General features: G+C 36.6%; 1 protein-coding gene across 14 annotated transcripts in view; it reads right to left on the bottom strand.

Annotated features, from left to right (window-relative positions):
• RYR3 (ryanodine receptor 3) overlaps window positions 1–14,821 on the bottom strand; it is a 212,354-nt gene that overhangs the window by 96,836 nt on the left and 100,697 nt on the right. For all 14 annotated transcript variants that reach the window (XM_064658435.1, XM_064658448.1, XM_064658446.1 and 11 more), the window contains exons 35-40: window positions 13,772–14,573; window positions 13,070–13,270; window positions 11,789–11,891; window positions 7,185–7,322; window positions 3,335–3,608; window positions 1,587–1,701 (exon numbers count right to left, since the gene is read on the bottom strand). In XM_064658435.1, coding sequence (XP_064514505.1) covers window positions 1,587–1,701; window positions 3,335–3,608; window positions 7,185–7,322; window positions 11,789–11,891; window positions 13,070–13,270; window positions 13,772–14,573 — 1,633 coding nt within the window. The remainder of the gene's footprint in view (window positions 1–1,586; window positions 1,702–3,334; window positions 3,609–7,184; window positions 7,323–11,788; window positions 11,892–13,069; window positions 13,271–13,771; window positions 14,574–14,821) is intronic.

A 14,821-nucleotide genomic window follows, 5' to 3' on the forward strand; every position in this document is an offset into this window, starting at 1 on the left:
AATATCAGATTCCACAGATATCCTCCTCTGGTTTTGAGTAATATATTAATAGCACATCTAGAAAGAAGCCTGACATGAATTTTCTTCAGTTTGAACTGACGAGTTTTTACTTTCCCATCATTCCTTCGGAGCCACTACATCTCAATACAGCTGCATGATAAAATCATTTATTCCAAGAAGCTGGAGATTTAGTTTAAACCATCTGCTGCCACAACCTAGAAAAATGCCCAGTCCCTAAACTAGAGACTACATTGCGTAGTTGCTCTTTCCATCTCTCAAAGATATAACATTGAATAGTAAAAAATGTCCATGAGGTACCTAACTCTCTTCATGAATTTCATAAAGACAGCCATAAAACATTGTGTCTGGCCATTTTGGGTGGCCAGACACATTCAGTGCTGCAAGATAAGGTTACTAAGTAATTTTCTAAGTCTTCATTTCCTTTGAAGGATATCGTTTTTTGTAGACTTCCGTTACTAAAATTTTCTATGAAAACATTTTTAATGGCATTGGAAGGCATTGTGGGTTGTTGTTTCGAGTTGGGGTTTTTTTATCACCTGTGATTATATGTACAAATTGTAGCAAAGTCAGAGCATTGTAACACTTATAAATTGCCAGAGTATTAATCATTTTGTAAGTAATTGTAACTTGTCTTGAAATGAAGCAGAAAAACTAAAACCAGGATGCGAATACTTTGCAACACTGCAATTGTATAGGCAGATGCAATGTATAAGTATTTAAGATAATTATATGAGCTATAGGACCAAAGAGATAAATAAAGGAGGGTGCAGCTGTACATGGAAGACAATCAACTACTGAAAAGTTGACAGACAGGGAAAGGATAAGCAAAAGGTAGTAAAATGGGCTGAAAAATGTTCCAAATACAGAAGAAGAATCAGTAGCCGAGCAAAAAAAAGTAGATAAGCAATAGTGAGATCAGAGGAGACCCTTCTTTTTGGAATGGAGGTTAAAGACGTCAGGCATAAGCAAAGAGATGAAAGAAAATAGAAAATAAGCCCACTTCTCACTTTCTTCAATAGTGAAAATTTTCAGTTAGGCTCCTCAAAATTTATGCCACTCTGCCTTTAAAATAAGACATATATATGCAAGCATAACACTAAGAAAAAGGTGAACACAGAACTGCAAGAAAATTATTGCTCAATTCAAGTACATGAATTCGAACATTCAAAATTAGTTGTTAGTCTCTTATTATAGTTTATTGGTAATAATACTTCATCTAAGATGAAGAGGCATATTTTCCTAGCACAGCTACACCTCCAATAAATGCAGTTAAAGTATGTATTTAATTTAAAATAAGAACAAATTCTTTTACAATTCTATTAAAAGACAAATGAAACACCTCTAACATCTCACTCACTTTCTAAAAATCAAGTCCTAGACTGCTGGGCTTCTCTCTCTAGTACTACAAAACATATTCAACTTATTATTAATGAATATTTTAATTTGGAAAAGCAAAATCTAGCTTACACAAGGGCGATATATTATTGTTTGCTTCTTAAATATCCTAGTATACTTTTGGACAGGTTCAAAATGTAAAACGCATAACAAACTTATGGTGAAATTACCTGAGATTTATCTCCCCCAAGCACATTCACCATCACATCCATAACAGTCTCATGCATGCCCAAGACTCTCATTAAGTTCGGATGCTGATAAAACACCTTGTTGTTCATTATATCCCTAAAATGGAAGAAAAGGAACAATATGTTTTTAAAAAGAGCCATTTTAATTTAAGTGATGCATTATTCCAGAAACATGCATTCACTGTAGTAACATAATTTCAGATTCTTAAACTTCAGCATAATACAAAAACACCTGATAACTAAATATTTCATATTTCAATATGTTATTATTCCTTGTGGATTCTTCATAATAAGAATATTAACTTTTAAATTATTTCAAAATGGCATTTCTCATCTCTAAATTGCTCCTACTATCAGTTCTGTTTAAACAAAAAAAAAAGTATTCTGTGATGATCTAAGTGGAAAAGAATATATTCTGTATGTTTTAGGTTGAAAGTGGGGATCAAGAAAATAAAATCTAATCATGTTTCTGTAGTAACACCTCTTAATTAATTTCCTCAGTTCACAAAGTAAAAAACAATAAACAGACAATATTCAAGGTCACCAGTTATATGTGTTTCATCAGTATTTCCAGATTCTGCTAGAAGAAGTGAAATGGCATACAGTCCCATTAAAAAGGACTATTTTAACTTTTTCACTCTGCCCACCATCATCTCACCATGTTCTAGAATTCACTGTATTGGTTTCATAATCCAGAACACAATTTATATGTTTCAATAGAATCCAGGATTAGATTATAATAGAGTCCAGAGATTTCTAACATTTTAAGGCAACCTGTCAAAAACATATGGCAAATAGCAGGCATCATACCTACTTTAAAGGAATACCGAAAACTGAGAATAGATGACTCACAATACAGTACCCCTGGGAAGGTGGCTATACACATGCCATGTTCAGACAAAATTTACCCTTTATCCCTCATATCCTACAATTGTTATATATATATATATGTATATATATAATTTTCTGTCTTTCTAAATACACCCTTTTATTCAAAGTAATTGATTTTCTGTGATTTTTTTCCTTAAAACATTAAATGGCCTGACCAGCATTTATTCACTTAAGAGGCATGCAGGCATGCACTGCTTAACAGAGGTAATTTCACAGCAAAGATGCAGGAAAATATTCTCACATCATCAGGTGCTATTTAAAGGCAATTTTGTATAACTCTAATGCAATAGAGGATAAAATGAGCAGTCTCCTATGTTCAAACACTTAAAGTTGCCACTGATGGTAAAATAATAAATACTAACCAGTTAGAGATATTTCAGTTCACAACACCACTTTCCTGGGTCTACCTAACTGCTTGCACAAATTTCCAATTGAAAAGATGCCAGCAAGTTTATTTAATCATGCATGAAATATAAAATGAGTTTTAATTTTGGGAAAGATTTAGTATAGACACCAACAAAGATTTTAGTGATCTCCTTCTCCAGAGCTGATAAAAGATGTACTTTGATGGGGGTTTAAGCATTAGGCTTAGCTACAGTAAAAAGAAGTCCTTTTTCTTTAGATAATACCTTAATTCACAGATCTTTGACCCATTTGATACTGCTAGAGAGATCAATTTGAACCACTTTGGAAATATATGTGAAAATGAAAATTTCTAGTATATATTTTCATTTCAGTACAGCATTAATTTTCATTCAGGATCTAAAATGACAGAATTTATTAATATAAAAAAAAAAGCTTCACACCAACTTAAAAATAAAATTATGTTAATTTCATACCCCAATCCATTAATCATCAGCAGTTCCTCCTCTTTTCCCATCCTCACACTGAGAAGGGAGCGAATCTGGCCCAGTGCTGCAAGCAGATTAATGGTATCCTTCACAGAGGCAGCACTAATAGTATATGCTTTCCTCAGAGCTTGCAGCAGCTCACCAATGCTGTCATATTGCCTACGAAGGAGGCTGTACATAATTCGAACTAATTCAGGATCTTGAATCTGATCTTCTTGGGACCAGCGCACCATAGTCTGGGATATGAGTTGTTTCAGTGTAGCTGAAAGTAAAATACATTAAATGTTACTAGTTATTCCAACAGAAAATGTAAAAAACATGTATTATAGTAAAATACTATATTACAGTAGACAACAAGGTAGTTGTAAAACAGCAAAAAAACACAAGCAAACTGCACAGGATTTTTCAAATTGGAAAAACAACTTTTAGATCTTTCAAGGTAAGTGTGATGTTCTTGAGAGGTGGAAAACTATAAACATCTACTTAGCATTCAAGTCAATACCAGCCTTTTTGGTAATGAAAAGTTTTTAGTTGATCATGACTCTAAGAATCATCCTTGTAAATTAAATGCTACATTTAGACTTTCAATTTATTCCTCATTTCTATATTGTCACTGTCACTTGGGAATACACTTTCTAAAAACATTGTATTGTTTCGAACTGCACAATACATATTGCTTGAAGCAGTTCTGTTGTATACATTACACTGAAAAAAATTCATCTGAGTCCAGAGTTTAGGAAATTTACCTGAAAACTAGAAACGTTTTCCAGGCCTTGTTGAGATCAAGTAGAAAAATATTATCTTTATCTTAAAACAATGCAAATTTCTTTCTTCTATTGCCAGTAAAAGTTCTTCCAATGGTTAAGAATACTCCCCTCCCACTTTCCATCACAAAAGTGTTTATAACTAGTGTAGATCCATTTGGTTTTGTGTCTACATTATGCTTTCATTTGCTAACACTTCTCCCTTACAGTTTACTTAATACCCATCATTAATTCTGAGGTTTTGTTCAATAAAATGGCTTTTACTCTGTGGGGACAAATTCTGTTCTTCATAGAGATAGCCCTATTCTTAGTGGCATGTTATGCTTTATCTCAATTTTGACTTTACAGTTACAAAAGTCCTATAATTGTTATTAACACTGATGTGTTTATTCCCTGAATTCCAGCTTATTTTAAATACAAATTTTACTGATTCATCATTAATACTAGGTTAAAGTGCTGGCATCCTCTCCTTAGGGAAAAGTCCATTTGTGATTAGAAATGAACGTATGCTTAGAGGAAAGGAAGACTTACTTGTAGAAAATAGTTCCTTCTTTTGAATATTCACACTGAGAGTATTTATGACCAGACACTCAAGGCTTTGGAAACAGGTGCGTGTCATATACACCACCACCCCTCTTCATGCATATAAGAGGATTGGGGTACCTCAGACACCCATTTCCTTTACTCCCTGAATTCCATATCTATTGGTGCGTAAAGGGGAAGCGCACACATGGACTAAAAATCATACAGTCTTCAGCTACAGTCAGGTATATAATATAAGATAAGATAAGATATTTATATAAATTTTCATAATGCTTTGAATTACTTCATCCATGTGCATACTTGTACCATGCATCACTCCAAGTATAAACCCAAGCCTGAAGAGATTATGTGAAATTTCTAGAAAAACAGACACTGTAGAATCATTTGTCCAACTGAATTTCTTGTGACAGGAAATGAAATATATGAACTGCTCTGTTCCAAGGACCAAACACCATGTGCCCTGAGGCTTTAGGATTGAATACTTCCTGATTCATGACAATAGAATACTTATGAAGCATGGAGAAGAAATGATACTTCCAGATACTGAGTAGGTCCTGATACCATTAAAGAGGAGTCTGATGCTAACAGACTCCTAACATTGGAGAATTAAACCCTGTTTCATGCAGCGTATCAAATTATTATAAGCCTTAATGAATTTATAAGATATTAGCAAGCTTAACAGACCAAAATATGTTTTCAGATCAGGAAAAACACACTATAGTGCTTTACAGAGCAAGCAGAGCATGTAAGAGGTGTCATGAGTTATAAAATAACTCTGCTGTCTAATCTCAACACAACTCTTGATGAAATGATTCTCTGAAATCAAACTAGCCACTCCAGGTCTGTATAAGGGCCTCCTGTCAAACTGAGCAAATTGGAAATAGAAAAGAAGCAACCACCATTGCCAAGGGCAACCACCACTGAAAGACCAACCTCAAGCAACTTGGAGAATTCTGCACATGATATATGGATGGTGCTACAGAAATTTAGAGATGGAAAACCAATCCTGATTCACAAGGGCAATGAGAAACCTCAGCAGAAGTGTGTTCTAAAGGAATCACAGAATCACAGAATTTGCTGAGTTGGAAGGGATCCCCAAGGATCATCAAGTCCAACCCTTAGCCCTGCACAGGACCATCCCCAAGAGTCACACCATGTGCCAAAGAGGATCATCCAAATGCTTCTTGAACTCTGCCAGGCACAGTGTTGTGACCACCTCCCTGGGGAGCCTGTTCCAGTGCCCAACCACCCTCTGGGTGAAGAACCTTTGTCTAATACCCAACCTAAACCTCCCCTGACACAACTTCAGGCCATTCCCTCAGGTCCTGTCACTGGTCACCACAGAGGAGAGATCAGTGTCTGCCCCTCCTCTTCCCCTCACGAGGACGTCGTAGACTACAAAGAGGTCTCCCCTCAGTCTCCTCTTCTCCAGGCTGGACAGACCAAGTGACCTCAGTCTCTCCTCATACGGCTTCCTCTCAAGGCCCTTCACCATCTTTGTTGCCCTCCTTTGGACACTCTCTAAGAGCTTAATATCTTTCTTCATTGTGGTGCCCAAACCTGCACACAATATGCAAGATGAGGCTGCCCCAGTGCAGAGCAGAGCAGGACAATCCCATTCCTCATCCGGCTGATGATGCTTTGCCTGATACCCCCCAGGACACGGTTGGCCCTCCTGGCTGCCAGGGCACTGCTGACTCATATTCAACTTGCCATTGACCAGGACACCCAGGTGTCTTTCTGTGGCATTGCTTTCCAGCATCTCATTCCCCAGTCCATACATCCAGGATTGCCCCATCCCAGGTGCAGAATCCAGCACTTCCCCTTGTTGAACTTCATGTGGTTGCTGATTGCCCAGTTATCTAATTTGTTGAGGTCTCTCTGCAAGGCCTCCCTGCCTTCGAGGGAGTCAACAGCTTCTCCCAGTTTTGTGTCATCTGCAAACCTGCTTAGTATCCCTTCCAGTCCTGTGTCAAAGTCATTTACGAAGTTGTTGAAGGGCACGGCCCAGGGCCCAAGATGGTGCCCTGCAGAACCCCACTAGTCACAGGTCACCAGTCTGATGTCACCCCATTCACTATTACCTTTTGTGCACATGTATCTCGGTACTGAGATGCATACAACTACTCATGCAGCAAGGCACAACTGAAAGGAAAACATGTCGTAAAGAAGAACTTTTGCATTTAAAAAACCCAAACCATAAAAATCAAAACTTCGGAAGTTTGGAATGCTTGAGTCCAGATTATTGAGCCATAATTAACTTTTTTACAGTTCTTCATAAGGAATATGCAAATTTTCAACCGCAGAGTTACCAATCTTGATCCAAAATCTTCCACTCATTTTAACTTCTTGTTGAATGCATTTGAAATGATCAGTGTGCAGGAAAATGGTTCTAAGAGACAGAAGAAACTTAAACAGGTAGTCTCCTTCTTCAGTCCACTATAAAACTTTATTAGGAAACACACTCCTGTTGACTGTGTAAACTTTTAACACTTGTATCATGGAAGTATTTATGTGGAAAGAAAACTTACTAGGAGATTTCTCTTCTTCCTCCTTAGGTTCCACTTTTTCTGCTTTTGGTGGACCTTTGATTTTGTACATTAATGAACGCAGTTTGCCAGTCAAGGAGGAATCTTCCTCTTCCTCTTCCTCTTCTTCTAATGGAATACCTTAGCAGATAACAAAATTGCTTAGAAACTAAGCTTAATCTTTGAAGTTTAACTCCTTAATTATTTAAACAATACCAAAATATCTATAGGAATATTTTTTTAACTAACAAATTTCATACAGAAAAATTAAAAAAAAGTAGTAAGGCCAGCAGCTTTAACATGTTAGCTACACTAGCACCCCTCAAATTATTTTCTCTTCAGTACATATACTCCTTATATCCTGATTTATAGTATTATTTTTTCAATATTATGACCAAAGAGGTAGTATTTCCTAAGAGTCTGCTATAGCAATTAAATATGACTCAGATTCATATTTGATTAAATATGTGATCCTTTGTTTCGTATTGCAGAATGTAAGCTAAAGAAAGAATTGTATGGCTATATCTTACAATAGAGTACAGTTTTTCAGTTGAGATATTTAGCAGTCATAAACAAAAATATTAACTGAATTTAAAGCTGTAAGAAGGCAGACGTTCAGAGATTGTATGGGTGACGCTTTTCATGAAAATGTGTACAGTGAGGTGGGATGTCACTTTGCAAGGTAGTTTAATACAGTTCATCTCACTACACTGCTTCACAACCATTCGAAGTCTTTCACAACTCTTAGTGATGACAGACACCACATTTTATGTGCAGAAGAAGAGAACATCTAAGCAGGCTCCCTTCAGATCAGAGCTAATTGTGCTGAGATGACATGTAAGCTTTTGCAGGTTTTCTGCTTGTCAAAGTGAAATTGAGAAAAGTAAAAGTTTTCCAGACTGGATACTAGAGACACAATGTGGAGCAGATGGAAAACAATAAACTGAGGCTAAAACCAATTCTAAAAAAAGAAACTAAGAAAGGAAGAAAGATCTGAAATGTAATATCATGTTGGAGAAACTTAGTGGCTGGCAGCTACCAAGGGGGAGGTGAAATTATGACTAGGAGTGACTAAGTGACTAGGAAGAAAAAGATTCAGAGGCAGTGGGAGGAAACGAAAGAACTCAAACTTGAAACTGGAGACTAAATATGGAATTTAAGAAATGGGATGAGTGAAACTGGTTGGGCAAAATGAAAAGCTAAGAATGAAGGAAGGTTACAGTTAGTTTGGAAAAAGTAAGAACAGGAAATGTAGCCGGTATTGAGAGGAAAGAGAAAACAGACAAGAATATTAACAAAAGAAACTATCTGGCACTGAAATAAAAGCTAGGCACTGGACACTGGGAGGAAAAGTCTTCAGAAGCTGAAATGGACAGACAAGAAGAAATGCACTGGGATGATGAGTTACCCCATTCACTATTACCCTCTGTGTTCAACCTGCGAGCCAATTGCTCATCCACCTCATGATGTGTTTATCCAGCTGTGGGCTGGACATTTTGTCCAGAAACATACTATATGAGACAGCATCAAAAGCTTTACTGAAATCCAAAAAGATTGCATTGATTGGTTTCCCTTGACCAACTACGTAGGTTACCTTGTCATAAAATAAACTCAGGTGGGATAAGCATGACTTTCCTCTCCTGAAGCCATGCTGGCTGTGACCAGTGACTGCATTGCCTTTCAGGTGTTTCTTAATACTTCCCAGAATAATTTTTCCATGACATTATCAGGCACTGAAGTGAAACTAATAGGCCTGTAGTTTCCAGGGTCCTCCTGCTCACCCTTCTTGAAAATTGGGAGAACATTCACCAGGTTCCAGTCAGCAAGGACCTCTCCAGATTCCCAAGACTGCTCAAAAATCATCGAGAGAGGTTTTGTGATGATGTCAGCAGCTCCTTGAGGATTCTGGGATGAATCCCATCAAGCCCTATAGATTTTTGGGGATCCAGCTGCAGCAGCAGATCCCATAAAATTTCAGGGTCGACTGGGAGTTGATCAGTCTCGCAGCCATGGTCCTCCAGCTCAGGGCACCGAGATCCCCTTGGTCCATCATCCATGTTGAAGACAGAGGCAAAGAAAGCGTTAAATTCCTCTGCCTTTTCTCTGTCCCTGTTTGTGAGGTGACCATCCTCATCCTGTAAGGGGCTGATGATATTTCTATACCGCCTATTGCCATTAATATGTTTGAAAAAACTCTTTTTATTGTTCCCCACATTTCTGGCCAGCTGCAACTACAGCTGAACCCAGATAAGTGTGAATTTTATATTATTCAACAAAATATGTTGTAATTTTTTTTTGGGGGGGGGTGTTTAACCAAGAAATTACACATAAAAGTTATGATAGAGGGCTCTTATTTTGCCAGCAAAATTAAACACTCAGAGTTAGGACATGCTAGGATTAAGACTGCCTGATAACTTTAATTCAGAGTATTTCTTATATTCATTATGAAAAAGCCTTTAATTACTTGATTGCCTACATATTTTTCCTCTTAGATGGCAAAGTATACTTAGCAGTAAAAAGCTGATTAAACACTCCAAGCGGACCTCCTTCTCCTTTATCTGCAGCTGTGATTGCTTAGTACTGATTTTCATGACCAAGTCAGGCTACAGAAAATGAGGAACATTTATTCACAGTGACCACCTATGATAAATCTCTGTACAAAGTAATGAATATGGTTTAGTTTAGAATCCATAGGATCTTTAAGCTATTTTAATCATGAGACAGTGTTTTCTCTATCTTCAGCTCTTTTTCATTCAGCATATATATTTATAATGTAGTAAAAAAAATAATAAAAGTACATCCCTAAAAAGAATAAACCGAACACATGTAAGAACTAGTGTTTCACCTTATGACAAGATGAAGAGTGACCAGGAACTAAACTAACTCAATGATCCTACCAGTCACAAGATTCCAAGGAAAAATAAATAGAATGCAGAGTTAAGATATTTCCAAGTAAGTTGTAGGTCTTCCATAATCTCCATCCTGGAGACTCAGAGAACTCTCTGCTGCCAAAGCAGCATTATTTTTGAAAACCAGAGGTCAGATCAAGGGCTATGTGATTGAGAAATGGAGATGACAGTAATCTTTTATAATGATAGACATAATAAAAATATGGAGAAAGAGGAGTAACTATGAGGATATTAACTATTCACTTTAACATTTGGAAAAAAAATGATGGAATGAAAGAAATAGTTTTTGGTAAGCACTTAGAAGCAAGGACGAATAACAACACAGGATTGTCAAAACCAAATAATGTTAAACCAACTAAAGTTGTGCCTGTAATGTAGCTAACCTTACAGATACAAATCTTGATTTTAAGGACTTCTAATACTGTCTTTTACAATATCCTCAGAAGTAAGCTGATAAAACACAACCTAGATACCTGCTGACCCACTCATCTTTGGCTGAGGCTAAGGCTGAGATAGTTGAAAAATGAAAATTGGCTTATCACGAAATCACAGCTTGATGGCTGCCAGAGATTCTATGAGGGTACTCAGATATGTCAGTGCAAAATAATAGCAGAAGCCTTAACAATACAAGCATAGAATGGTATTGGAGGCACCATGGCTACAAAGAGAAGGCAGAAACTTAATAACATTAAAACCATGTAATTCCCTGAACCAGGTAACACTGGTTTTAAGGATAGCCAAAGAAGAAAGAACTAGCAGACTGTATTGGTAAACATTTAATGATGACCTCAAGCAAACAGGAGGACAAGAAGGAACCGTTAGGATTACCATGCTCTTCCTGGGGAAGAGCTTGAAATGCTGTCAATTCACTGTAATGACCCTGGCCCCTTCTTTGTAGACAAGATGGATGCCATCAACCATAGGACCAAGAAACATACAGGAAGAGTAACTATGAATATATCTACCAAGTGTATCAGTTTTATCTGCATAATTACTGGGAAGGAGCAGTAATAACTGGATGACTCAGACTATACACTAGTAAATGGGCTAATAAATCCATCATTGTCTGGATTAGACTAAGATCTCAGTAGACTAACAAAAGACTTTTGACATCAAAAAACCCACATAAAATTGCACAGGAAATCCAAATTCAATGACTGGGGGCAATTCAAGCTGTAGTCTGCAGTGCAACAGTGTTTTATAATGAATGACTCTCACAGTTATGTATACACCAGGAAACTAAGCTAAAACAGGCATAGCACCTCACATCTAGTGTTTTTCCTCAAATTTTCTACAGCTTAACTTCACAGCAATTATGTTTCCTCGATATGTTTTATATGCTTGCACTCATACATGTGCTTATGTAAATCTTTTAAGGTAATCCAACCTTCTTGTTTGAAACATTTATTTTCCCCAATGAAGTCTAAAACTGATATATAAACAGAATAATACTGGACAATATTTAATAGTTATATAACAATGAAACTTAAAACGATGCACAAGTTTCCCATATTTTTGTAATATACACCAAAGTTTGTCAAGAAAGTCACCTTGTAGACAGTAATCACAAGGCTAGGCTTTGCGAATGAAGAGAGTAATATATCTAACAAAAAAACCTCTTATACTAGTATATTTTTAAACTGATCTGTCAAGGGTCAAAAAGACAAACAAAACCTGTATCAAAACCTTGCCACTCACCACAGTGAATTAGAAGGTCATCATGAAATTCATATAACTCATCCCGAATCTCCTCTGGACAGGGACAATCCTCTCCCAGTTGAAAATTCAGCAACATATTAATCTTTAAGAGAATTAAAACATAGTTAAAACACTGAGATAGCCTAAGACATATTCTAATATATAGCCATACTTCACCTGTTTATAATCAAATTAAAATAAAGCACAAATTTCTTATACAGTTTAAAGGAAATACTCAAGCAATGATACTTTGTAAGCTTTAATTATGATTAGCATACCAATACAGAAAATGTATCAAGAATAGTGTGGCCAGCAGGACTAGGGAAATGACCGTCCCCTATACTCAGCATTAGGGAGGCTGCACCTCAAGTACTGTGTTCAGTTCCGGGCCCCCCACTTTAGAAAGGACATGGAGATACTGGAGCATGTCCAGTGAAGGGCAACAAAGCTTGTGAATGGTCTAGAAAATACATCTTATGAGGAACAGCTGAGGGAGCTGGGTTTGTTTAGTCTCGAGAAAAGGAAGTTAAGAGGGGCCCTGTTTGCTCTCTACAACCTGAAAGGAGGTTGTAGTGAGGTGGGGCCTGGTCTCTTCTACCATGTCTGCAGTGAGAGGACATGAGGAAATTGCCTTAAGCTGAGACAGGGGAGATTCAATTAGATATTAGAAAAAATGTTTTCACTGTTAGGGTGGTCAGGCATTGGAATAGGTTGCCCAGGTTGGAATAGGTTAAGAGACGTCTGGATCTGGCACTGGGTGATGTGATTTAGTGGTTTAAGAGTTGCAGTGGTAGTGCTGAGTGGACTGTTTGACTTGATGTTCTTAAAGGTCTCTTTCAATCTTGACAATTCAATGATTCTATAATTCTATAGGGACACTTGATAATAAGACTATTTCCTAGGGACAGAAAAAAATATTTCTAACATACACATGTCAGTTCAACACTAACTTCGTGCTAACTTTGAGCAACTAAGATTATCATCATCTTACAGTACTGGATGAATCTAAGCTCCTCAGCACTGGACAGTAATATTCAAATTTTCTATGCTGTTGAGAAATCTTTAGTAAAAAATTTGAGAAATTACTTTGGTTTACAGCTTAAATTCTAGAGTAGAGGCTTAAGCATTCTGACATTCAGTATTTTGTGGCACGAAACAAATTTTATTTCAAATTCATTTTGATTCTCCAGCAATTCAAATGGTAGTTTATAAGTCAGGACTCTATTTTATCATCATAAAGAATTTATTTAATCTTTAATTCAACCATATATTTAGTATTACCTGTTCTTGAGGAGGAGACCGAAATTCTTTAGTCTTCTTGGCAGTCAAAGCAGCAGACATGTTCAAGGCTTGCATGAGTTCATTGTACCTGTATTTCTGATTATACTGCAATTTTGATACGTAACGGTCTGCAAATGATACAATTGCTTCCACTCTATGTTGTAGTTCACAGTCACAAAAATAATTGAGTAAATGACACATCTAGGGTAGAAAAAAACAGACTTAAGATTAATTGTTTTACAAACTGTGGGGAAGAACTACAGTGAATTGCAGATATACTGCATCAGATTGTAAAAATTAGACACATTTTTCCCACATTTTTGTTTTAACAATGTAAAGGTGAAAAAATGTTGTACAGTTTCATTATCTGATCAATAATACTACATTACATTCACAGTTTTTCACTCCATGCACCCAAAATATGTAGACAACATGCACTAGTTTGGCTTGGAATGGTCCTTTAAAGATCACCTGGTCTAACACTTTCCTTTTTACAAATTAAGTAAGTATCCACTTATCTATTTTGAGTGTAGAAGAACTGCAGCAACATTAAATTTGGTTATTAAACATGAGGTTATAAGGCAAAGTGGAATTAAAGACCTTCAGAATTTCAGCTCTTTTAAAGTAGAGAACAGATAAAAAGCACAATCTTTTTTCCATCAAGAGTAGAACATAAATGATACATTTATATTAAATGGTCACCTGAAGCTTAACAGATTCTGGTAATCTTGTCTGCAATAAGCCCTTTGCAGGAGCTTTTGTTTGTTTTATTGCTTTCTCCCCAGCTTCAACATCTTTTTCTTCAACTTTTGTAACTTCTTCTTTCTCTGTTCTTTCTTCTGTTTCTTCCTTGTGATCTCCAAACACAGTGGGATCAATAAGGAGTAAAATCTGCTTCACATCATCATCATCAAAAACACCCATTATGAGCAATGTTGCTATCAGTTTAAGAACAGGAACAAACTGGAATGCAACTTGTCCTCCAACAGGGTCCCGTATATGAGCACCGCTACACTGTACTGCCTCTGTTAACATACTTATGGCCTTGGATTTAAGTGTCTCAAGGGGTATTTCTGGACTGGATGTCTGATGATCTTCAGTGGTCGCAATAAAGCATGGAGTAGAAAAATTAAAGGCTGGTTTCAGACAAGTGCTAAGCCCTACTCCAGGTAAACCATGCTTCTTTGTTTCATTGGGATACAATTTAATAGTTCGAGTTTCATCTGTAACTGGAATGATAAATTCATTGCTCATCATGAGCTTGGCTTTCTTGGCATGCTCTAAATGAATACTAATGAGCAAGTCGTAGAATCCAGAACGTAGAAGTCCAGGTAAGTATTGATTATCTATTGTAAAAAATAGCTGAGATATATCCACATGGCTACAAAGTGCATAAGCAACTCTAGTGTTACCTAGAGCACTAACTGAGCTATAGAGTTTTAAAGTGTGGTAGTGAAACTTCATCAAATCTTCTTGTTCACACAGTTCCAAAATATCAACACATCTGTTAGAAAATAAAGAAAGAGAAAACCAATCAATCCTATGAATAATAACTTTGTAAAAGAAAAGTTTTGTGATCTCTGCACATTTTGGTCAGTTCCTCTTTAAACCATGTAGTATTAAACTAATAGTAACTAGTCTTAGTATGTGCATTGTCCAAACACAGTAAATGGTGGCAACTGAGATTGTTTAAAATTAATACTCCTTATGAAAAAAACAACCCAAAATGGAAGGTATAGGTGCTTTTTGAAA

The sequence above is a fragment of the Pseudopipra pipra genome, chromosome 6 (assembly GCF_036250125.1).
Source record: "Pseudopipra pipra isolate bDixPip1 chromosome 6, bDixPip1.hap1, whole genome shotgun sequence".
NCBI classification, from domain to species: Eukaryota; Metazoa; Chordata; class Aves; order Passeriformes; family Pipridae; genus Pseudopipra; species Pseudopipra pipra.